The sequence below is a fragment of the Mchenga conophoros genome, linkage group LG14 (assembly GCF_057382185.1).
Source record: "Mchenga conophoros isolate Kocher_MC1m ecotype Shallow Benthic linkage group LG14, M_conophoros_male_GT1.1, whole genome shotgun sequence".
NCBI classification, from domain to species: Eukaryota; Metazoa; Chordata; class Actinopteri; order Cichliformes; family Cichlidae; genus Mchenga; species Mchenga conophoros.
The window spans coordinates 36,157,908-36,183,894 of record NC_140539.1 but is presented as its reverse complement, the minus strand read 5'-3'; the positions used below and the strand labels follow the sequence as shown (position 1 = coordinate 36,183,894).

At 40.6% G+C, this 25,987-nt stretch overlaps 1 protein-coding gene across 2 annotated transcripts; it reads left to right on the top strand.

The window, feature by feature from the left end:
- The first annotated feature begins 750 nt into the window (after positions 1 to 750).
- On the top strand, positions 751 to 24,550 carry LOC146560273 (cullin-5-like). 2 transcript variants are annotated; one of them, XM_085244247.1, is made up of 19 exons: positions 751 to 808; positions 3,606 to 3,715; positions 7,193 to 7,292; positions 7,907 to 8,083; positions 8,621 to 8,762; positions 9,073 to 9,218; positions 9,401 to 9,481; positions 11,045 to 11,138; positions 11,549 to 11,679; positions 12,096 to 12,203; positions 12,852 to 12,916; positions 13,023 to 13,155; positions 13,248 to 13,379; positions 14,203 to 14,326; positions 14,536 to 14,711; positions 15,568 to 15,729; positions 16,643 to 16,761; positions 16,942 to 17,065; positions 17,988 to 24,550. In XM_085244247.1, the coding sequence occupies exons 1-19, from the start codon at positions 785 to 787 to the stop codon at positions 18,180 to 18,182; spliced, it is 2,343 nt and encodes a 780-aa protein (XP_085100373.1). In that variant the 5' UTR covers positions 751 to 784; the 3' UTR covers positions 18,183 to 24,550. The 2 variants fall into 2 exon arrangements, with proteins under 2 accessions (XP_085100373.1, XP_085100374.1); XM_085244248.1 differs by lacking the exons at positions 751 to 808; positions 3,606 to 3,715 and adding an exon at positions 4,208 to 4,393.
- The last annotated feature ends 1,437 nt before the right edge of the window (positions 24,551 to 25,987 follow it).

The window sequence follows — 25,987 nt, the reverse complement described above, 5'->3', positions numbered from 1 at the left end:
TAAAAAAAATGGTTTGCATATGAATCCAGATCATCCAGTAAAGCACTAGAAATTGTTTCTTTGTTCAGATACAGAAATCACTGCAATAAATAATATTTACTTTAAACCTCTCCACCCGTCAGCTGCAGGAAAAGCAAAAGAATCTCAACAGGGCTGAAAGACTATTTGTGAGTGAACATTCATCCCCACCATCCCAAATAACAGCAAATAAAAAAAGAAACTCTACATCATACAACACATGTACAACATACCATCATATAAACAATACATAACAATTAAATTTCAGATTAAGAATAAAACTCAATGTCAGTTTGGAACAAGATTTAAAATGAGATATAAAAAGCATTCTCCAATATTCAGCATAAGACAGTATAGCATATAAATATTTACCACCTCTAAACTATTTCAATAAAAGGTTATTAATACAATGTCACCCTAAAATAATAATCCTAATCCTTTTCAAAGTCTTTCCAAAAAGTTATACAGCAACCACAAAAGAGATGAGTCAACATTATTATTATTGTTGTTGTTGTTGTTGTTGTTGTTGTTGTTGTTGTTATAAGTCCATGTTATTACACAATTTTATTGTTGCACTTGTTAGGACTAATTGTGACACGTGATCCACGAGAACAAGCCCTCCGCCCCTTCGTGTGTGTGTGAAATAAGGTTTCTGGGAAAATTTCACAGTAAAAACGCTCCTTTTGTGCGGGCTGACATTACCTAATGCTGAGCCGGCTCCAGCAGGAGTCTCGCGAGATTCTGCGAGGTGATAAGTTGAAGAAACATGGCGACGTCTAATTTGTTAAAGGTAAGAAGCTCTCGAATATATCGCATTTCCTATGCTTGTGCGCACATTCAGTCTCTCCGTTTCAGTGTGTGTTCACGCCTCTAACGGAGATATGTGCTGTCGGTGCCGTGTTTTGCATAAAAGCGCGCTAATTTTTAAATAAACGGATTAAATGTACAAATAGGTGCGCCTGAAGTCACAGTTGTCACCGCTGTCGTCTGTCCGGTGTTAATATCGGAGTCCGTTTGCCCCGGTATTCGTGTATGGCTCCAGCAGAGCAGAAGCAGAACCGAGCCCGTCTCCTGCGGTTCTTAACTCGAGCCAAACCGTAGCCGTTAGCCGGTCACCTCAAGCCGGCGACGACGAACCGACAGCCGGAGCCAGCTTGAAGCCAGGGAAACACGGTTCGGGGAGAAAATCAACCGACAGGACATCGCGTCAACCCCGCAGCTCAACCGTAAATACGTTTCTTTTGGCCAGGTCTTTATTCTTAATTTGTTTTAGCGATCTAACAGCCGGTAAACCGACACCCTCCCTCTGCAACCGAAACCTGCTAAATCTACAAAAGCCTCCATTAAACATAATGTCTTCCAGCAGCAAACGTTAATAACACACCGGGCTACCTATGACAGAGGCGGTCAGGTCGGTGCTGAACATAATTATCGACAGGCGGCTCCCCTCCCATCTGACCCTTGACCCTAACTGCTGTCACACTGTTGGGAGACTTGATGAGCAAACACACGTGCTGTTTTTCAAGCAGACTTGATCTCTCCAGTGTGTCCCAGTGTGAAGGAGCAGGAGCTCTGCTTTGAGTGCCTCCTAAATCACAGAGCCCCTCACCTTATCCCTGTCCATAAGGCTGAGCTCATACACTCTTCAGGGGAAGCTCATTTCCGGCGTTTGTATCCACAATCTCATTCTTTTGTCACTACCCAGAGCTCATGGCTTTAGGTGGGGGTAGGAGCGTAAATTGGTCAGGTCTGTGTCAGATTATGAGCTCCAGAGGATGAGCAGCATTCTCTCTGCACCACAATTCTCTGATTTTACGGTCCAGAGGTTGTTGAAAAGGCCAAGAGGAAAAATCTTGAGGTCGGGAGCTTTTCCCTCTTTCTAAAACAGCCTGGCTTAAATACAGCGAGCATAGCCCTGCACATTTGAACAGAAATGTGACAAAGTGCTGAAATGTATCAAAGTCCATGAATGTCCTTAAACATTGCAGAGTGCTTAAAATCGAGTCATTCTTCCAAAAACCTTGCTTTGATTGCTTAAATGAAGTGTTAGATGGGCAGATATGAAGAAAGAGTATGAGAAGTGCTCCAGTACTCTAAATCTGTGGTTCCCAAATGATGTAAAACAACCAATATTTTATTATTACTGTGTAAGATGGCATATAAAGTAATGTAACAGTACACAGTCATTTCCCCTGGGGGAGAAAAAAGAGAAAACCTTTGTCATAGGTAGCTCGGTCTGTTTGCATAGTTACTGGATGATGGGGATTATGAGAGTGAGAGACAAACCAGGAAGTCAAAGTGGGTGTAACAGGATCATTTTGTTTTGGGGTTTGTTTTGCGTGTGGCTCAAACCACAGCTAACTACCAGCACCGATCACCCGTCAGCTAAAGAAAGAAAAAAAAATGTTCACAGAGGGCTGGAAAACCATTTGGTGGATGGTTTGAAACTGAGCAAAATGAAATAAATTAGGTGATGACAACAGCCTGCATGCTAGTGGAGGTTCATGCCGACAAACCCAGGTTCATGCTGTTTTCAAATGGCTAAATGTTACCTAATCTTACTAAGATCAAACTGCTGAAGGGAATTCAATTAAATTGATCACAACATACATGAATTAAGACATAATTATAGATCAGAATTTGTCTTTAAAACACACATTAAAGGTTTGTGTCCAAAATGAATGTTAAGTTTTTGGGGGTTTTAACAAATAATTACTACTTTTGAAAAAGAAGCTTTTTTTTATGTTATTAGATTAGAGTGGATCATCTGCTCCTAAAGAATAAGATGATGAAATTTATTATACGTTATAATTATTTATTCCGCTCAAATAAATGGAATGGTGCATAGCTCTTTAAAAGAAAAGACAAAATGCAAGTACAGCTAAGTGGTTGTCTTTTCTCACTCGCTTGGGTTGGTTTCCTCTTATCTGTGTACGTGTAAAAACCGTAATCAGTGAAGCCTTTGTTTTCGTGATATTTAACACATATTTGTCCCCAAAGTCAGGACAGAGTTGGGGCTCAAAGCTTTTCAGTTTGTTAGAAATCCACACAAAGAGCTGAAAGAACTGGTGGCTGTGGTAGTCTTTAAATTAAGAAATGAAACCGAACCTTTCTGTTGCAATCAGTGGTTCTGTGTGGCTGTTGTTTTTGTGCCATTTTAAATCCCTCTCACCTGAATAAATAAAGGTTAAAGCCTATATTGTTCTGATACATTAAGTCCTCCTTATAGTGTCTCTAAGTTTGCACAGATGTAAATACAGGTGTGTGTTCAAACACTGATTTGAACTTTGCTGTGAGTTTAACAGAAAAAGTTTGAAAACCTCTGCTCTAAAGTCGTCTTTTCCTTCTTCCAGATCTTATATAAATGTGTGCAGCTGAACAGCAAATGTTACCACAGGTGTCACACGAGTGTTTAAAAGTCTTGCTTATGTAAAAATATTAAAAACTTCACTGCAGTGACTGGCCTGTGGTCGTTTGTCTGTATTTGTGTACGTCTGCCTAGTCTTGCTTTCTGTCTTCACGTCTCTGTTCTCATGGCTGTTTTTCTTCTTCCTCCTACTCCCATCCATCCCATGTCTCTCCTGCAGAACAAGGGGTCCCTGCAGTTTGAGGACAAGTGGGATCTGATGCGGCCCATCGTCCTCAAGCTGCTCAGACAGGAAGCTGTCACCAAGCAACAGTGGTTCGACTTGTTCTCGTAAGTGATGCTGTTTTGCTTTGTCCGTTAGTTACACAGCAGCTGCTGACGTTTCTGGAAGCAGCTGCTTTATTAGTTCATTTTCATGCAGGTGTTCTTCAACGGGTGTTGTTATAGTTCTGCAATGCTTTCACAGGTCCTGCAGATCTTTCAAAACTCTTAAAGCTTCTGAATCTATAGAGCACAACAGTGAGATTCTGGAAGTAAAAATCCAGTTCACGTCCTCCACAGGAATTTTGATAATGAGCCATAATGTTGTAACCACGTGAAATGGACTGAAATATTGTGAAATGCTGCTAGGCGCTCCTGTAGAAAGCACACGTCCATACGATATCAGCTGTTTTAACCCAAAAAAAGACATTTTATTTGCAATGTCATGAAGAACTGTTTGACCCACAATTCTAAATTTAAATAACGACTGATTGGTGCAGGTTGCTGTTACCATGGAAATGTTTAAACCAGTGCACGTCGGGTCACTTAGTGAACGCAAAACTTCAGAAACTGCAAGAGCGGTGATTAGTCGGGAATGAAGCTCTGCAGCATATCGGTCCGAGGCTATTTTTACTGCACACACCACGATAATGAAAAGGAATAAACTCAAGAAGGCTGGAAGTCGTTCTCTGTGGAATCTGGGATTTGTAGTCCTTTATGTAATGAGTTGTTCCTTCACAGTTAAAAGTAAGTATGCACATGGTTTTGTACAATTTTTTTTTCCCAAATCACATCTTTAATGGTCATGATGCAAATCGGAGCAGGTTGGTTTGTTCAAACTTTAAAAATCTTCTATTTAGGATTTTCCAAAAGGTCAGTGGAGAAAGTAAATGGGGAAATTCACTTCTACATACGGAGCCCTTGAGAAAGTGAGCCGTCACTGTTGTTGCCCTCTGTTCACCTAAAACTAATGTATTAATATCAGTGTTTTAAGATTCATTTATTAGAAGTAGCTCAGTGAACAGTTGCTCCTCGGGACGTAAAGTGGGTGGTAATCAGAAGGCCAGATCAATGTGGTATAAATGCCAGCAGTCCCTTTAAATTCAGCCTTTCTGACATGCGTTAGCTCGCCTTTTATGTTATCTCTGTACAGAAATCCTTGTGCTAGATTCCAGACTAACCAGTGTTTTGTGGAAACCTCAGAGAAAACTGTTATTCGTAGTTTAGTTACAGGTAACTCTGATATTTCCTCCCATAAAGCACGAGTGGACAGGCCCACCAACTCTGTCGGTTTCTTGAAGGAGGTACAAGTTCCTTTTGTGTAAACATGGGCATTATATGATTTTTTTTTTCCCTTTTGTGAATTAAACAGCTCATTGAGATCTTTACTTACTAATGTGTGCCTGTTTCATGTGTGCATGTGTGGTCATGTTGGTGTTACCCCCAACGGGAGACAATAAAATACTTAACCCTATTTTTTGTTCTGCTAAGTCTGTTAGTCCAGAACATTTCTGACGAGACAGCAAGTTTGCAGCTGATGTAGCCCAAAACATCTCAGAGCAGTTTGTTGTTAGTAATAACAGGGACACCTAACAGCTCACAGAGCTGAACATCTGGAGACTTGTTGTTGGTTTTTCTGTTTTGGTAGCTATAAAACTGGTCTTGAATTTAATGCACAGTAGCATTAAACATATCTTACAAAGGCTGAAGATGTGGGAATCCTCAAAGTAGTGTGGAGTTTGTGTTTCCATAACCGCTTCATAGAATAGAAAACAACAAGCAGCTGCAAGTAAAACCCACAAGGACATCAAGGCATCTTTTCACCGGTGCTTTGACCTGTTTGCTCATGAAAATATGATGATTTTGTCTTTAAAATTTGTGTTAAATCATAAAAGGCGTGAAAGTAGCAAGTGCTATTTCAGGAATTAAGAGCTGTATAGAGGATTACATTTATATTTAGTAAAGCACTTGTAACAGCTTTGTTGGAGAATTTCATTTATCTAGCCTTCAGTCTTGTCAAAGATTGCAGAAGATCGTGTGATTCATAGGTTAAAAGCCCTGCAAGCCTTTTTTTTGTGATTTTTGCACTATTTAAACTTGAACTGTGTGGAGGCCAAAAGAGGTGAATAGGAAGTTGGTGACTTGTCATTTGGTATTGAGAAATATGATGAAAATAGCAGAACAGGAACATGGAGAGTTTTACTGCGACTTCTTATCTTATCCAAAGATGTTTAAAGAGAGAGCGGTCCAACAGTTGATGGAAATTTTAGCAAGTTTATAACGTTTCATGTGGAGACAGGAGCTCACAGAGCGTTCATATGTAAGGTGCTTAGTTATAGGTGAGAAGGATTAAATAAACGTGGCGAGCAGGAGAAAGTCCCCAAACTCAGTTATCCAAGAAAACAGCTCAACCCACCATTTGTTGGTGGATCAAACCAGCAAAATGTTGTTTGCTGGTTTGATCCACCAGCAAACATCATTTTCTCCACATCACGCTGGAGTTCCTGGATCCAGAATAATATCTGCATCTGGGCTTATTTGGACTATTCTCTTTTGAACATGAAGGAAACATCTCACAGTTGTTCTTATTTTAATGTGATATGTATTTGTAAAGATATGATGTCAAACCTCCAGATTTTCTTATCTAACCTCATTTCTTAGTGACACAGAGAGCAAAAAAAAATCCTGGATCCAGATCAGGTTCAGGTTTATCACAGTGCAGCAAACTGGGAAGTGAGAAAAAAGAGAAAACCGGCCTGAACATTTCCAGAACAGCAGGTCCTGTGGTGTGGAGGTGGGGCTTCTTCTAATCAGTTATTATCATCAGTGTTGTGATTGTAACGATTAAAGCCCAGCCTTGGGTTGTCGGGGCAATCTAATGTACTCCTAGTGTCAGTCCAACGCTTGGACTGATGGGAGGGTTGCATCAGGAACAACATCCAGTATAAAATCAGTGCCAAATGAAATATGCAGATCCATCTGCTGTGGTGACCTCGTGGGAAATAAGGGAACTGCCAGAAGTATTTTACTGAGATGTAACTCAATTAAGCACGTAAACAGATTTATTGAACTTAAAAATAATTTTTAAAGTGAATGTCTTTGTATTTTAATTATGATTTAATTGGAAAATAATCATTTGAGCTGAATACAAATGCAGTAGCATTGCAGGGAGTGAATGTTGCACTAAGTTTGAGTAATTTCACAGCCCTGAGCTGCAACACGAGGAGCTTGGATGTTATTAAAGAAAGTTATAATAGAAAGGTGTCTAAACACATGTGGACACAGATGTGGTTGCGAGGGTGGTTTTCCACTGTCATTAAGACCTGTGGGTGTTTTGGGTTAAAGTTTTTAGACTCTCTTGGGTGGTTCGGTGTTTGTGTTAAGCACCTGTATTTGCTTTGTCTTTGCACTTTTTACTGTCAGGCAGCTGATGACCTCTGACCTAGAAAGGAGCTTTATGAAGAAGCTTAGATTACTCTAAATTTAAGTTTACATAAAAAAATTTCAGGTCTAAAGCCTCACAGATGTGCTCTTTCTGTCCTCCAGAGATGTTCACGCTGTGTGTCTATGGGATGACAAAGGACCAGCCAAAATCCACCAAGCCCTCAAAGACGACATCCTCGACTTCATCAAACAAGCACAAGCTGTAAGCAGATAAACTCAGATCATGTCAGGAGGATTAGGCGGAGTCATTGTCCAAAGTTGCCCTTTTCCACATGTTGCATACTCGCTCCTGGCATCTTCTCAGAGCTACGAGTACTGTGATTGGTTTAGAGAAGGGACCTGCTTCAGTAGAGTGACCAGGAGCCTCTTTACACTCACTTGCTAACTGTGAATTCCCCACAACATGTCATGAAATCGGTGATGGGGAGCTGGAAGGTTAAATCCTGTTTCAATGTGACCTCATCAGACATTTGGGCTCTCACATCCAGGTCCATTGTTTACAGTATAAAATGCCTCAAGATGACAGTTGTTGTGATTTAGTGCTATATAAATACATTTTGAGAGTTGGGTGGTTTGGTTAGCAAGCTGCATCCATATACTGTACAACTACAGACACAGACATCTGCTAATTAGTACAAAATAAGAGACTAATCAATTATTAGAAGCAAGCATGACCATAAAACGCATGAAAACCACCAGATGTGACCTTTAATTGTCATGCTTACTCTGGAAAGGGACAAACACAGACATGATGAGTGTGTTTGTTTGTTTGTTTGTTTGTTTTCTGGTTGATCCATATCACCTCCGTCTTCGCAGCGAGTGCTGAGCCACCAGGACGACACAGCTCTCCTCAAAGCCTACATTGTGGAGTGGAGGAAGTTCTTCACCCAGTGCGACATCCTGCCCAAACCCTTCTGTCAGCTGGAGATCACACTGATGGGAAAACAAGGCAGCAACAAGAAAACCAACATGGAGGACAGCATTGTACGCAAGGTGAGAGGTCAACATATGAGCTGGGGAACCAGAAGCACTAAAGGAAGCAGAAGGGAAACACGGTGGCTGGTGTGGACGGCTGATTGTGAAGAAAAGCTAAAGAAGCAGGAGGGGATTAGATGAAAGAAGACAAAGCCTTTTATGAACTTTATAAAGTCATAAGTGGAAATCGTTAGTAGGGAGGGCAGATATCAAAGTGGAAGAATAGTAAAAGGCAGAAAGGCTGCGAAAGAAGAGGCTCACGCAGAAGAAAACATTGAATTTTAACTGTTATATGTAGACGGTGGAGAGCAGCTAAGGGTCAGTTAGCCTCGAAATCTCGAATCAGTGAACAGCTTAAAACATGACTCATACGATATTTATTTGATCTCTCTGAGGAAGGTCTCGGAAGTGAGGGGGATGCTGTGGGTGAGGGAGTGTGACTCAGCAAGCAGGAGGTTTTGTTAGAAGCGCTTCATAAATAAATTCGGCTTCACTATTCTCAGGTTGCAGGAAACTGATGGTATTATTGTTTAACTCCCTCCTTATTTTTCACAGCTGATGCTGGACACGTGGAACGAGTCGATCTTTTCAAACATTAAGAGTCGCCTGCAGGACAGCGCCATGAAGCTGGTGCACGCCGAGCGGCTGGGCGAGGCCTTTGACTCTCAGCTCGTGATAGGCGTACGAGAGTCATACGGTAAGACAGGGGGGGGCATGTGCTCCATCACTGCTTATCCAATTTGTAAAACCCATGAATGGTGGATGTTCAAATCTGCCTCGGAAGAGAAGATAAAATAATGATAATAAAAGCCAAAAACAATATTTTTGAAATCAAAGTGATAAATTTAGGAAAGATAAGGGAAAAAAATGTAAAAAATATACAGTGAAAATGTCAAGTTATGAGGAAACAAACTGTATTCAGCCTTCAGTAGCCCCAAAATGTCATCATAGTTTATAAAAAATCTTGAAAAATATAAATAAACACTTTCTTACTTCTCTCCCACCAGTCAACCTGTGCTCTAACCCGGAGGACAAGCTGCAGATCTACAGGGATAACTTTGAGAAAGCCTACCTGGACTCTACAGAGAGGTTCTACAGAACTCAGGCGCCGTCCTACCTGCAGCAGAACGGTGTCCAGAACTACATGAAATATGTACGCCACAATAGTACTGATGCATATAAAATGATCCCACTAATGAATACGGAAGTCCACCTTAAAACATTTTGAGGACAGAGCGTAGAATAAAGTTGTGCTCCTGGCTTTGTGCATTAATGAAAGCTTTAGCTGTTTGAACCTAATCTTCATTTTCTGTGTTTCTGTGTGTTTCCTTACAGGCAGATGCGAAGCTGAGGGAGGAGGAGAAGAGAGCGCTTAGATATCTAGAAACACGTCGTGAATGTAACTCTGTTCAAGCAGTAAGTGTCTTTAAGAGGAACAGAAGTTCTTTTACTGTCCTGAACGTGTGTTTCCAAACTGTCCCATCATCTGCTCACGTTATATTCAGTGTACTGATGCAGAACATCATAACCGAGCCTGATTGTGCTCTACACATGACACCGAGGTAGGACAGATAAGATTATTGGCCTGTGGAGAAAGCTCATGTTAATTTCTTTGCCTTCATAATTTATGTATTTCTTGATGTATATAACCAACAAATTAGCAGATTTATATTTTTGATTCTATGATCTAAATCTGCACAATAATTAGTATCGATCCATCCAGCCATCCATTTTTCTAACAGCTTATCCAGTTCACGGTCGAGGGAGGGCTTGAGCTCATCCCAGATGACTTTGGGCTAAAATTATTTCTACTAAGAGCTTCTCAAACTTTTGGGAGGCAGGGACTCCTTACAGCGGGTAAAAAGTTTTCGAAGGGCTGCCTTACGATCCTCATGCTGATAAAACTCTTTACGCTTTAGCTTGGCTGACTTCATTTGCTACCACTCGAAGACACATAACCCGTTTTGGTCTTCCATCGTGATTCTCGATAAAGCCAAACTCAAACATAACCGTCGTCATACTTTCTAATTTTAGCTGGTTTGGCTTGGACTTAAAAATGTGTCCATTGGGCTAATTAGCTCAGGCCCGGGTGATGCACATGTATTTATGTGCCACGACATGTTTCCAGTATATGGCTCATGGAGCCCTTGGGGTCCAGGCACCCCAATTTGAGAGCCACTGTTATAATGAATAAATGAACATAGTGAATAAGCTAATTAAAGTTTATTCTGCTACCCGCCTGGATGCTGCAGGCATCGCTGCCAGAAAGAGAGACGGCTTTTTTATTTCTGGAGTTCACCTGAAATCAAACGGCTTTCATTTGACTTTAATTGAGTTGTGCTGTCGCTGTGTCGACACACCTGAAGGTAGAAGGAGATGCTTTTCTTCATGTTTAAGCTTGTTGAACAGGTGCTTTCATGAAGAAAGGGTTGCCATGGACCCTTTACCCCCTCAGGTTTAATTCTGACTGCAGTAAAAAGCACAGCTGGTGCTGACTCAGCTCCACCTGTTTTCACCATCTTGGTTGCCATGCTGGCTCTTTGCTTCAAACTTCTGTTTGTCACATATTTTGTTGTGGAAAAATGGGGCCTGCTTGGGCTCCTAAATATGTTTTGCAGCCTGCGTATGCTTACTTTAACTCAAAACTTCTGACTGCAAGAAAAAAGAACTTGTTATATCTTGTACACCTACGACTTCACCTGTGAAAGTAACAAGTAGTTGTAACAACAACTTCACCTGTGAAGTCGTGAGGAAACAACCTCAGGTCAGCAGCTCATCACTGAACTTTCTCTCAGTCATCCGTTGGTTGTGTTGAACCCTCCCGTGTGTGCTTTCCTTCATCTGGCCTTTCTTTTAGGGTCACTTCCTGTGTTGGTTTCAGTTTAAACTGAATTTCGGGAGTCTTGTTAAATGTACGTGCTGCCTGTTAATTTATATCTTGTCCTAACGGCAGTCTGTATGTTCTGTGTATCCTCACAGCTGATGGAGTGTTGCGTGAACGCTCTGGTGACCTCGTTCAAAGAGACAATCCTCGCCGAATGTCCAGGAATGATCAAACGCAACGAGACAGTCAGTGAGTACCTCAGCAACGTCGCTGCTGAAGTTAACTCTGTTGATTCGCACTACAAAATATAACATCTGCTGAAAATAGTGGCTTTGAAATTCACTGCTGCATCAGTCAGGGTCGATTTAAAGATAGAAACTGCTTCTGCTCTGGTTTCCTGCATGTAGAGCTGTTTGTTCACCAACCACAGTCAGGGCTCGTGAGCATTTACGACACAAGTTGTTTTTATTAGTAGAAGGATTTATAATTAAATGAACAAGTTCAGCTTACTCTTTAAGTTGGCAAAAATCATTTTGAGGACTTGGATTATGGCAGTCCTCAGCCATCTGGGCTTTCCATGAGCCAGAAAGAGCAGGAAGTTTTAGTTTCATCCCACGTGCTTCTTGTCCAGTGTGTGACGCTGCTTTTCTCTGGAGCAGAGCTGCACCTCATGTTTTCACTGATGGACAAGGTTCCCAACGGGATCGAGCCCATGCTGAAAGACCTGGAGGAGCATATCATCAGTGCTGGACTAGCGGACATGGTGGCTGCTGCAGAGACTATCACTACTGTACGTGCACAAACACACACTTCAGCAACCACGGTCACTCGAGGAAGAATCAGTCAGTTCCTGCAGCTGTTCCCCTCAGAGTCGGCTCAATGTTTTTTATTTAATGAAGCCATGCAAATACATTTAACATAGTTACAGGTGTACGGGTGAAATCTGGCACTTTTAAAGTTGCTCTTTTTCTTTAAGTGCAAGGTTTGGACTCCTTTGTTGTACTCGGGAAACATTCATAGTATGAATAAACCTTGCATGGCTTCATTTAAGTGGGAACCTTTTTGAGATTTGAAATCATTTTTTGTATTTTTTATGGAATGAGCCGTTTGTTGGCATGTTTGAAAGATGAGAGATGAAAGTTAATATTCGAGGTCTGCTCTGACAGCATGCTCAGTCATTTTTAATGTGTGTGTGTGTTTGTCCAGGACTCTGAAAAGTATGTGGAGCAGCTGCTGACTTTGTTTAACCGCTTCAGTAAGCTGGTAAAGGAGGCTTTCCAGGATGACCCACGCTTCCTCACAGCAAGAGATAAGGTCTGTTTTATCTGACTTCCAAAGAAGTCACTCCTTTAAGTTTAAATATCCAGTGATATTTAAATGAGAATGTGCAGGCCTGTGTATTCCTCACAGGTCAGGGTCAGGTGCAGCGTTTGGGCTGGTATTTTGGTCAAAGTTCATATGAACAGGTTTCACTTTTACAGTGTCGGTGCTACAGCACAGCTTCAGAATAGCAGGAGGGTTCTACACGAATACTCCAGGTTCATAAGAACTTAACTGTAGCTTTATTTATCCAATGTAATCCACCGGGAAGAAAAGTGATCCGGTGTTCACACATGTGGATTCATCGTACTGTCACATCCTGATCTGTGCTGATTCGAGGAGGTTTCTGCTAAAATAAACAGAACGTCTTAAATCAGAGCAGCATGGACTACTGGAGGTGGGGGCTGCTGGGATCTCTGTTAGGGTTACAGTAGAAATCAAACATCACATGTTATTTTGTTCAGCTGTTAGCTGGTTTATCAAGGACTTCGGGAATCTTTAGTCTGCTGTGCTTTTGCTAAAACCACTAGTGAAGAAATCAAATTGTTTCAATTTATTGTCTGAAATGGAAAGGCTTTAGGGCTCTTTGGTATTTTAAGAATTGTTTTTCTCATTGCGGTGGTATTTTCTGTTACCTCGCAGGCTTACAAAGCGGTCGTCAATGATGCCACAATCTTCAAACTGGAGCTGCCGATGAAACAGAAAGGGTATGTTTGGCCACTGTGGGTCTTAAATCGCTCGTCGCTGGTTAAAACTGGTCACAGTGTGTGTGTGTGTGCATAAATGTGTGAATGCATTTCCTTGTTGAATCAGAGTGGGAATGAAGACTCAGCCGGAGTCGAAGTGTCCGGAGCTGCTGGCAAACTACTGTGACATGCTGCTAAGGAAAACCCCGCTCAGCAAGAAACTGACCTCAGAGGAAATTGAGCTCAAACTCAAAGAAGTGGTGAGTCTAATCTCAAAGCATATCAGTCCATTTATGACTTCCCCTTCTCTCGTTCTCTCGCAGATTCATGCTTTTCTCTCCCCTCCTTGCAGCTCTTGGTGCTGAAATACGTCCAGAACAAAGACGTGTTCATGCGTTACCACAAAGCTCATCTGACCAGGCGCCTCATCCTGGACATTTCGGCCGACAGCGAGATTGAAGAGAACATGGTGGAGTGGCTGAGAGTGAGTTCAGCTTTTCTTGAACTTTCAGCAGCAGAGTCATAAAATCGCTACTGATTTCAGCGACATATTAACATATGTATTAATATCGCATTAATATATTAATGCAGCAAAATTCAATTCAGTTTTATTTATACAGCACCAAATCACAACATCAGGCACTTTATATTGTAAGATAGACCCTACAATAATACATACAGACAAAACCCAACAAGCACATGACCCCCTATGAGTGAGCACTTTGGCAACAGTGGGAAGGAAAAACTCCCTTTTAACAGGAAGAAACCCCCGACAGAACCAGGCTCGGGGAGGGGCGGGGCCATCTACTGCGACCGGTTGGGGTGAGAGAAAGAAGACAGGATAAAGACATGCTGTGGAAGAGAGACAGAGATTAATAACAAGTATGATTCAATGCAGAGAGGTCTGTTAACACATAGTGAGTGAAAAGGGTGACTGAAGAAGAAATACTCAGAGCATCATGGGAATCTCCAGCAGCCTACACCTATTGCAGCATAACTAAGGAAGGATTCAGGGTCACCTGATCCAGCCCTAACTATATGCTTTAGTATAAATTAAAGTATTAAGCCAGTTTTAAGTGCTTTTATCATTTCTAGGGTGTCCTGTAAGTGATTTATGTTTTTGTGCTTATGCAAAACATCTGCTCTTCCCGACGCAGAAAAACTGGTTACTTGATAGAGACGAAGGCTTTGGTTCTTTTAAATATTTTATCACATCATGCCATGTGATGTAAATCTGATGTTTAACAATCAAACTACCCGTTTGTCTGATTTTATTGCTTCCTTTGTGTGTCTGTGTGTGGCTGTAGGAAGTGGGAATGCCTGCTGATTATGTGAACAAGCTTGCCAGGATGTTTCAGGACATCAAGGTGTCAGAGGACCTCAATCAGGTCTTCAAAGAGATGCACAAACACAACAAGCTGGCACTGCCAGGTAACACACACACGCACTGTAGCATACAGCGCAACTATTTTTATGCTAACATGCGTTAGCTATGACATATGTCTGCGATATTATGTGTAGCATGGTGCCGCACATGTCTCAAACAGTTAAAGCACATTTTGATTATGACGTGTCACGTATTAAACCGAGCGTAAACGGTTTCTCTTGATTATTCACTTCATCTTTTCCTCTCCGTGCAGCGGACAGCGTGAACATTAAGATCCTGAACGCCGGCGCCTGGTCACGAAGCAGTGAGAAGGTTTTCGTCTCGCTGCCCACAGAGCTGGAGGACCTGATCCCCGAGGTGGAGGACTTCTACAAGAGGAATCACAGCGGTCGGAAGCTCCACTGGCATCACCTCATGTCCAACGGCATTGTGAGTGTGTGGAGTAAAGCAGAGTTCCTGCTGCCATGAAGAGCGGAAAACACGAATCTCCTGGAAACTAAAATCTGAATACATTTTTCTGTTTTTCTCATCTCTTCTTTGTTTATCTGTCATCCATACAAATTTGTTCAAATTTTTTCTGCATGTGCAAAAAACAGGGCATCTTCCTGTCTGTACATTTCAGAATTAAAGCCCTAGAAATATAGCAGTGTGGGAGATTCTGGGAATTTAAATTAAATTAAATTTTTGATTTTTACAAATTAGGAAATAGAAGATTTTTGTTTCTTAACGCCTTCTGTTATGAAGAACGCCTGATATTTGGAGTTAAGGGAACTCTAAATCTTCACTTTTATTATCAAACAGGACTTTTATAAGAAATTTGGATGCAAGAATGTCCATAAACGTAAATAATTGAGAAAAGAACTGGATTAAATAAAAAGAACACAAGTTATTGAAAATATCCTTTTTAAATGATACTCATGTGTGCACACCTGAGCATTTTCTCACGCTCGGGTGATACTCTCTCAGTTTTACTCATATTTTCATGAACTGTTCTCCTTCAGACGTTTGTTATCTCTGTGATCTTTTTTCTGGTCACCTCTGTTTACACTTTCCAGTTTTCAAACAGGGTTTCTTTGGGTCATATGGAAAGTTAGAAAAAGAGTTTAACTTGACAGTCTTTTGGAAGTGCTGGTTGAGACTACTGGAGAGTTATTCTGGTGTATTTTTTAGCAACTTTTGTTTACAGCCTGCTGCTGCCCACCTTTCTCTTTAGAAGATATCGGGCTACCAAATCAGCACTGACACTCGCCTTTCCTTCCTTGTCCTTTGGTTCTGCTCTGATCAGATCACCTTTAAAAATGAAGTGGGGCAGTACGACCTGGAGGTGACGACGTTCCAGCTCGCCGTGCTGTTTGCCTGGAATCAGAGACCCAGAGAGCGAATCAGCTTCGAGAACCTCAAACTGGCCACAGAGCTGCCCGACGCAGAGCTACGCCGAACACTCTGGGTCAGACCGAATTTCTCCACTTACAAGTTAGACGAGAAATACAGAGGATTTAAAAGTTACTGAGGTTACATCAATTCTTCGTAACTTGTAGTAGAGATAACGCTGCCTGTATTGCAAAGCCATCCACCCAGTGGAGACGGCAGATGTTTAAACAACACTGTGATTTGGTTAAAACGTGAAAAGACTTCTAAAATAAAAGGGAAGATTGTGTCTAACTTTGTTTGAGAAGTGAAAGGACATCTATTCCTTCTCAACCTTTGGACAACAGGCAGGTTTGAACTCAGAGTCAGCTGTGCTCAGCGCTGTTAGCACTGCCTGTACTACATTTTTATTTTAAGACTCTTAAGATTAAAAATGTCTTTTGCAGCAGTGCCCCGGCAAAGGCAGGCATCGGGTCAACCAGCAGTGGTTACATAGATTAATAATGCATGCAACAACACGGAAGAAGTTTAAACATGTAAGATCATTAATGAAAATACTACATGACATAAAAACATAGTAACAGGTAACTGTCACAGTTATGCCACAAGGGGGCAGTAATGTTCCAGCAGCCATGAAGTAACTGTCTGCAGGTCAGTTAAAATGAGCTTAATGCTGTTTAACGTGAGCAGCTCTTTTAGGTTTGGTTCATTTTGCAACTAATTCCACAGAGAAGGAGCCTGTGAACGCCTGTCTGTACGTCTGCAAGTAAGATGGGAACAGACCAAGAATGGACTTATTAAGCGTACACCAGTAACCGATTCTAGGGAAAGAAAAAAACATCCTAGAATGAAACTTAGCAACAGTTATGCCCACAGAAAATCAGTGGTGATTAAATAAGAGTCAAGCTGTCCTTTAACACGCAGTATTTGTGGCTGATGATGATGATGATAAAGTTTAACTTCAGGTCTCCTGCTCTCTCCTCACTGTGCAGTCTCTGGTCGCCTTCCCGAAGCTGAAGAGGCAGGTGTTGTCTTACGACCCCCCGGTGAGCTCACCCAAAGACTTCACAGACGGCACGCTCTTCTACGTCAACCAGGAGTTCTCTCTCATGTAGGTCTTGGCATTTATACAAATCTTAACCTCGGGAAATGATGTGGACATGTTTAAATGTTTCATTGTTATTATAATCCACTCATGTACGGAGTAACTAAAGCTCTCCTCTATATCACCGCTGTGTAAGTCCCAATATTCAGATACTGATCTGTGTCTAAATGTTGACATTTTTCTCAGTAAAAACTCCAAAGTTCAGAAGCGGGGAAAGATCAATTTGATTGGCCGTCTGCAGCTGACCACAGAGCGAATGAGAGAAGAGGAGAATGAAGGAATCGTTCAGCTCAGAATACTGAGAACTCAGGTACGGGAACACTCCACCTTGATGGCTGCAGGACAGAGATGCTTCAACTCTGCTGCTTCTGTTCAGCTCATCTGGGGCATGAGCAGGTTACGGCTCGACAACAGTGCTGGGTGTTGCCGTTATCACATCACATTTTTCATTAATGTAAAGCACAGTCAGGCTTTACTAAATTCACTAATTTCATTACAGTTATACTGATGTCATTACCTGCATTACAAAAGTTGTTCAGTTATCTGGAAGCTGGGCAAGAAAAAAATGAAACAATTTCTTTTCTTCTTCATGTTTTTCACTTGCGCTACAATCAGCTGATTTCAGTTTGTATGTGGGAGGAAGAAAATTGTGACGTGGTACAGCTTTGAGGAGCGGAGATATAAACATTACTTTTATTTTTATTGAATGAAAAAAAACACAACTTCAGCAAACATCTGCACAGCCAGCATGCTAACGCCAAGCTAGCCAGGAACCCGTTAAGATGTCGTTAAGGTTGAGTGCACTCTGACCTCAGCACAGCAGCCACAGCCTCCGTTTCTACCTGTTTCTACCTACCTTTGTATTCGTATGTGTGTCCTCAGTAGTTATCTATGTGGGATTTGTGTTTGTTTATGTGACCGTGCGTTTCAGGACATTTTACAGAGTAATGATAAGGCAATGTAACGGTAAATGTAAATGACTTCATCAGACAGTTAGCACGAGGGTCCATGTGGACGTCTTCATGCCTGTGTGCAGACGCGTCCGTAGAGAATTTACGCCACAATTCACCAAATGCCCATGTGCCTACGAGGCAGACTTCAAAGAGTTAACAACAGGTTAATAACAGGAGCAGAGTATAATCCAGGCTTAAATCAGTACGACCCTCTAAATGAAATGTCGTCCATCCCTGGTCTACACAAAGTTCTAACATTTCCTTTTCTTTCCTCTCCAGGAGGCCATCATCCAAATCATGAAGATGAGGAAGCGGATCAGCAACGCCCAGCTGCAGACGGAGCTGGTGGAGATCCTGAAGAACATGTTTCTGCCTCAGAAAAAGATGATAAAAGAGCAGATCGAGTGGCTCATCGAGCACAAATACATAAAGAGGGACGAGGCGGACATCAACACCTTCATCTACATGGCCTAGGCAGCGAGGACGGAGTGTGTGTTTTGCTGTTTTTTACGACTGGCCTGCATCTGGCGCTTTAAAACCTGCGAGATGAGACAAACAAGGACTTAAAGGATGTGTTTGAAGAAGGAGAAGAGGGCTGGGAGCACGCTGAAGGACACGGAAAAGCCTTTTTAACAAAAGTGTGGCTATTGTTTGTGTTTGTGAGACGCCAGTGTGTTACCGGAGTGTCATTTCAAGCCGTAGCGTTGAGTCATCTGGCCGTGTGTTTGTCCCTGCTGCCCTCTAGTGTCTGCTCAGAGGAGAGGAACGGCGGCATGCGCCGTCCGCCAGCAGCTCAGAAGAAGAAAAAATAGTGATGTTATTGAATACTTCCTGCCTTACTTTCATCAGCAGTGGACTTCGGAGAAGGAGGTGGAGAAGGAGTGAGGGCAGAAAAGGAGAACAAAGCTGATATCAGTCCTTTGCTTTCACTTCATGCGACGGCTGCCATGTTAGCCGCAGCCATTCAGCATCCCTCCTGTCCTACACTGATCTAATACTCGAAGAGGGAATGCAGAGTGAAAGCTGCCATCGAGGAGGAGAGAGACAAGTTCAAACTACCGAGGAGTATTTTGCCAAATCGTGTGTGTGTGTGTGTTTGAGTGCATGGTGTGTATCTGATCTTTTAGTTGTGCGTGTTTGTATGTGTGTGTGCACTTTCAACAGCATGCTGCTCTATAATTTTTTTTCCCCCTTCAGTGGAGAATCTGTCACACTTTGGTTGTTTCAGAAAGGGTTGGGAATTTAAATGCTGGTATTCAGATTTTTTTTGTGATCCCCTGACCGGGCTGCAGGTGACGTCATCTTTGCAGAGCCTCAAGAACAAAACGAGAAAGTGTAACTGCCCCAGTGTGTGAGGTCTGGACTGTGCACGCACTCAGATGGAAGTTCAGTGTCTAAATTTTTACCTCATTCATTCTAAGAGTGTCTCTGTTTGTTTTTTTGTTTTGTTTTTTTTTGCACAGTTAGAGAAAACCACACAGCTGCTCTGTTGCTTTTACTTAAGGTTTGAATGAGCTGCTGGTGTTTGGACCTTTTTCCAAAGCAGAACACTGTCTGAGTTTGTGTGATGTGTGTGCACCCTTTTGTTCTTCCTTTCTGCCTGAACTCTCAGAAACCTACAAATCACCTTCAGCCCATAAACCTTCATAGTGTTTGAAGCAAAGCAACAATTTAGTCCCTTTAAAGCAGCTCTCACGATTCTGCAGCCATAACTTTAGTTCCGTTATCACCGGGACATAAAAACTATTTAGAATTGTCAGTTTGTCTCTGAATCACAAAAGCCTTTAAAAGATTGGTGACTGCCTCAAAACAAGCTGAACTTATTCTACACACTTGGTCCAGAGCAACAACACGATTGTTTCTCATCACACCAGAGCTCTGAATTTGCTCCATGCTAATGGAGTTGGAGTAAATGATGAAAAAGTGAAAACGTTTCCCTTTTTATTACCATAATGAGGACCTAGAAACACCTGCCACCACACAGTGAAGCTCCAAACGTTTAGGGGGAATTAAATAAAACAAAATCACAGGATGTGTCAGGGGGTCGAACCAAAACAATTTTTAGAGATGAAAGTTGTAAAATTGCAAAGGAAAATATGCAGATGTGCTGTACAGCAGATCCATTACACTTTATATACTTATCATAAATCTGGCACAGGATGACACCTTAAAGAAAAAAGACAACTATGAACTTCCTGTTCAGGCTAATGTGCTATTTCCCTATGTTAAAGAATTCAGCGACCTTTGGGAGGTGACCGCGCACTGCAGTAAACACCATGTTACATACAGTAAAGGCACAGAGGCTGTTTTATCATATTTAACCAAAATCTTAGCATTTTCCATACAATCTATAAACATTTGATAAGCTTATACTCACATAAGGCCAACTTAAATCGAGGAAATGTGTTGAGGATAAACAATAATCCAGTGTCTGATTGGTGCAGGGCACCAAAAATTCCACTAAATGGGAAACAACCCTCTAAAAGTAACGAGTTCTTCTTCTGCTCTTTCTCACCTGATTGTCATTTGGTGCTGTAGCCTCTGCAACATCTTCAAAATGAGTGTGAAAATGTATTTTGTCAGCTGACCGGTCAGTGAATGCGAGATCAGCTGCAGTGAATTATAGAGAATAAAAAGCTGCTGAGGTAAATATGGAGAACCAATCAGTGCCCCCCACCCCTCACAATCAGCAGATGTTGTTTCTGTAAAATTACTTTAGGGAATTTAATGAAGACGTGTCAAACTTTACATCACACTATGTCTGCAACTCACTTAGGGGTGAGTTGCAGACCCTTAAAGTACACAGGGTTGAGTGGAAGATTGAACTTTTTAATTTATTAATTTCCAGCATTTTTCAGCCCTCATAACTCCAGATTAACTTCACTCCACGTGTCATCACCTTAACAGAGTTTTAGTTTTTTCCTTGATTTTTGGACACGGAATTATAATAATGTAAATAATGTGTTAGTCCCCGCAGTGAAATTACTCCTCTGCATTTTAATGTCTATAATTCTGAGTAACAGAACCAGGTTTTGGTATCCTGGAGAAAAAGTGCGTTTTGGGTAAACCTTCAGTAGTCATCTCACCATGAGGGATAGGTGGAGGATCAGACCATGCTATGGCATGAAAAGGTTTCATTTTTAGCTATGTTTTGATGCCAAGCTCACCTTCCAGAGGTGATCCCTTCATATTAAAAAAACGTGGCTGATTTTTATCAGTTGCACTGGGAATCTTTTTGCTCTTGTTGAACTGAGAATCAAATCCTGTGAGCAGTGAGGAAAAAGAAAGACGACTGTGAATGTGTGGGGTTGTTTTTTGTTTGTTTGTTTTTTAATATTTATTCTGTATTTATGAGGAATGTTACTTTTTGTCCATTTTTTTTTTTCTTGCCTTGTTTTTGCAAACACGTCTGTTGCCGTTGCAGTACTGACTTAAACAGTACTGACTTAAACAGTACTGACTTAAACAGTACTGACTTACTGACGCTCTCTCCTCTGTTTTAGCCTGCAAAAAAAAAACTGTTAGTCTAATTTATTTCACTTTCCACATAAAGATTTATCTGCAATTTTGTCAAAATGCTGAAGCCGCTTTTAAGTTTGTTACTGCGACACATTGATGTTGAGAATAATCCATTTTACACACTGACGTGCAAAAAAAACCATTTTAAAAAACGCTGGAGTTTTCGGATTATTGTGAACTCTTCTGAATGCAGTGAGGCCGTCTGCCTCAGGTTTCACCTGAGATGAAACTAACTCCACATGTCAGTCGCATTATATGCAGTTTTATTCTCTATGCACAGGCCTGGCTCACTTAGTTGTTGTTTTTTGTTTGTTTTTTGCAGATGATACCCTGTTGTATTTTTAAACACATTTGAGGACACTGAGGGACTTTAATGAGTTCTTTCTTTGTGTGATCTGTGAGGAAAAACACTCATTTAATTATATTCAGTCTCATCTGTCTCTGTGTTAGTCAGTAGGGGGTTTCCTCCTCTGGTTTTCTGAAGAGAAAAATCTATCCCAAAACTCTTAAGTCTCAGTGCTGGGCTGCTTTATTCTTATTTTCTGTCAGAGTTGAGGAGTTAAACAGTTAAACCTGCAGTAATCTGTCACACAAAGCACAGAGACGTACAGCAGAACTGGCTCAAAATCCCAAATATGGTGCACCATCTAACCTCTTATTCCGCTTGTTCCGGTGGTTTTAGAGGTTTGGTTTGCCTATAAAGATCTAAAAAAGAAGAATTGCTCCACGACTATCAGGTCAGCATGCATGATCCCCGTCTCTTAGGATAGTTAAAACCTCTGAGAATCTAATCTGTGTGTCTCGTACTGTGCATGTGTTAAGCTGCTTTACCCTGCTTACAGGTTATCTGCAACCTGCTTTGCAACCCACCAATACTCAATCTCCTTTTTTTGTTTTTAAACTGCTGTTTCAGATTTATTCAGTTTCAGATCCACAGTCATAGGTGACATCACTAGCTGGGTTTATTTATAGGCATAAATCCTCAAATGCACATACAGCTAACTGGATGAAATGGATCAATAACTGGACCCAGCACACTAAATATTTTTGGGGTGGGTCCTTCCTTTGTTTATTGTTTCTGATAAGCATCTTTTTCTGGTTGAGTTTTAACTTCTGGCCTCAAGGTGTACTGTGTCGTTTTGATTGAAGAAGTTCCAACAATCACAGAAACTTGGTCTGAAAATCATTTTTTCGATGGTTGGTGCTCAGAAATGATAACTTGTGAAAAACTAAGAAATTCAAGTTTGTTAATCTGTCAGTAATCTGTAGTTGGAGGGGGGAAATGTCACCAGTGAGATTACAGAAGGGCATCAAGGTACAAAGCTGGATTTGTACTTACAAATCTCCAAAAATATTTCAGGCACTGAAACAAAACTTTCAGCTTTGAATCTGCCATTTAATTATTTTTTTCTCTTTTGTTTTTCTCAGACTTCACCTCACTGTTGATAGAAATTATCCTACTGATGCTGAGCTCATAGCCGGGCTAGTGGTTGTCTTCAAAGTTTAAGACTGAAATAACAACCATCCATCCATTTTCTTCTGTTTATCCTTGTCAGGGTCACAGGGTAACGCACATAAGTGCTCTATCCTGTGACCCCAGCTTGATTCATTCATATAAGCACTTTTATTCTGTGCTTTCTTAAGCATAGTTTTCATTCATCATCCCATGGATGTATTGGAGAGTAGCTTGGGGTTGGTATCCTGCCCAAGGATATTTGGTATCTAGACTGGAGCAGCCAGGGAACCAACAACTTTACAATTATAAGATGACCTGCTCTACTTCCTGACATACAAATCTAAATCTTCTAAATTTAGCTCAGGCATTCATGAATCCAGATGATGTTTGTAATCTTCTCACTTGTTCTGAAGTTTATAAGTTTTAACTCATAATGAGAGGTATGTGCAACAACCAATCCGTCAGATGTATTTGTGGCTTCCAGAGGGTGGGTTACTGTAACTCTTGATGTCCTTTCTATTCAGCCCTCACAGAAAATTGTACAAATCCTTTTTGGTGTTTGTGGGGTTTTGTCCTGTTAATTTTTGACATCAGCTTTATTTGTTAATGTTTGCAAGGTTTGCTGCTATAGTAACAACAACAGACGAGCTCAGTCTCACTCACTCTTTGCTTACTTGACAACTTTGGGTTTGAATTCAAAGAAAGTTAAGGCATCCTTCCCTGTGTGGCCACACTTTGAGAAATTTAGAATTCGTTTTCTAATCACTTTAATGCTTTTTGTTTAATATGTCAGTTATGTAGAACTGAACACCTCCAGTTTAACTGAATTTCCATCAGCTTCAGCTCTGCTTTGTATTAAGTGCTAGTTTTCAACTATTACCATGTAAACAGACTGAACTCAGAGGGTAAGCATACCTGTTGCCTGTCAGACTACTGGCTGAACCCGAGCCTCACTTGAATTGTTTATACAGGCTGACAAACTTGAATTTCTTCAGAGGTTTTTCAGTTTCACTGCATCATTTCACAAGCTGTCAGTCTTCAATAAAGGGAACCTTTTATTCTTCTCACTGTATGTCATATACATGTACTGTTAGAAGCTATTTTACTGGCTGATCTTTTAGGAGACTATAAACTTTGCATCAGTACCAGATATTATAATAGAAACTCATGAAATGGACACTTGTTTTAAATGGCTCTGTCTGTGTTTATCGTACCTATACTGTTTCCCTATCTATGACGTATTCTAAGATATGTCTTAGAACTGAAGAAGCTTCTCTGATGAGGGGTGGAACATCTTCAAGAAAATTAAAACAAAATCCAAGCTCCTTAGAGTACCATGACCTGGATAACTGGGAACCTACACAGACATTTTATAATATTCTTAGTCATTTGTTTATTCATTAGTTTTTGATCATTTTTGTGCAAAAAGGAGTCGACTGGACTCATTCCTACATCAGCTGAGCTGTCAGTTTGGGCATTAAATGTCTGTCTCAGGGCTTCTGCAGCAGTAAATCTTTGCATTATAGCTGTGTTAGCCATGGTTCACTACAAAACATCACAATGATTCATTCCCACTTTTAAGCACAACACAGAGATTAGAAATGGGAATTTACCCGTAATGTCTAAAAACATAAATATATTTCCTCACAACTTTCCATGATCTTTACCACACAGGTGGGCAGATTATCTTACAGAAAACTATGAAAGGTTTTCAAAGAAGGAAACTGACAAATTGTTGGGGAAACATTTTTAAGATTAAAAAAAAACACAGCAGTAAATATAAGTATTTAGTTGAGGTCATAAAAATTGGATGGAAGCAGATTGTTTTGAGTATGAAGGGAAAGACTGAACGAAAAAAAAATAAGAATGATTTCGATCTTCAAGTCATGCAAAGCTACTCTATCAGAACCCAATCATCAAAATATGGAAATAAGCATAAGTGGACGCCTTTAAACTTCCGTAACTTCCAAAGCTAATTCACTCTCTCCAAAAACAAGCTGTTCAGAATGTGAAATTTAAATAAAGAGAATCCCATCATTTCAGTTTGTATCTTTATTTAAACAAAAACAATACAAAGACAACATATCAAATCTTTTTTAATAAACCTTAGATTTTATTTCAGCAACATGTTCCACAAAAGTCAAACCCAACTGCAGAAACATCCCACAGCTCGTTAAATGTATTAATGACATGATTCCCAAAGAAAATGAGGGTTTAAAAAGTAAATATGAGGAAGCTTTCACCACTGTGAAAGGATGTGTGAGTAGAGTTTCAAAGTTTTTCTCAATGTAAAATTTCTTTTTCCAACTAAAAACAAGGGTGTCACCACCTGTGTGATCTCATTTTATGCCCCTCCCCTTTTTTAAAGATATATTGTCTGATTTTTGCATTTTACTCTCGTTTGAAACATTTGGATTAACCACAGCTGAAGTTAAAAGACTGAGTGATTCTTTTCTTTTTCTTTTGGTTGTCTCATGTGAAAACCCGGCCTGCACTGCACAGAAGTCAGATTTTACTGTAGCCTTGTGTGACGACAACACTTGAACTAAACACAATCAGCCACAGCCTGAAAACCAGCTGAATGTTTGCTATGACATCAAGGAAGGACTTTAAAAGTGTGTGTTGGCAATAAAAGAAAAAAATCAAAGTGGGATGAGAGTGCTTCTTTTGAGTACTGCTTTGTTTTTGCTTGTTTTAAATATTTTTTTTTAAAGTTGAACAATTTATTTACTGGCAAAATAAAGACAAATGTTTTCTTCCTACTTCCAGTTGCTGTAAAATTTAATGCATTTAAAGAAATTACTTGAGCTTATTGCTTCAAAAAAACAACCCAAATGACCTCAATTTAACACGAGTGGGTTATACTCGGGTGTTTATTTATCAAGAAGATAAATTACAAGGACTTGATGTAGTTTGCAGACTTATTCTGCAGTTCAATTTCCTGAATTTCCTGGAGGAACCCACCCGAGGGATTAATAAAGTTTCATCTAATCTAATCTTACTTCATATTAAGTTAATTAAGAAAATGGTAAATAAACAAATGCAATGTCACAGTGAATGACCTCGATTTTTTTATTTAAGTTTTTTTTTAAAATAAATCTATGAGAATTTATGCTGAATATTTACATTTTAAGAGATGGTGTATGGGCCACAATCATGTGCTCCATACACCACACAGTTACAGGAACACTGGGTTTATTAATGTTCCAACAACCCTCAGTATAAACACTAACTCTGAGTTAATAAACACTACACAAGTCTCAGGTCAAATGGTCTTTTGCTTACTAAACCTTTAAAAACAAAG

What these genes read in the sequence shown, in the direction of transcription:
- LOC146560273 (XM_085244247.1), top strand. Translation starts at nt 785, where the DNA reads ATGGCGACGTCTAATTTGTTAAAG. An exon ending in CGACGTCTAATTTGTTAAAG is followed by an intron (nt 809 to 3,605) that starts GTAAGAAGCTCT and finishes TCTCTCCTGCAG; the next exon opens with AACAAGGGGTCCCTGCAGTT. An exon ending in CAACAAGCTGGCACTGCCAG is followed by an intron (nt 14,327 to 14,535) that starts GTAACACACACA and finishes CTCTCCGTGCAG; the next exon opens with CGGACAGCGTGAACATTAAG.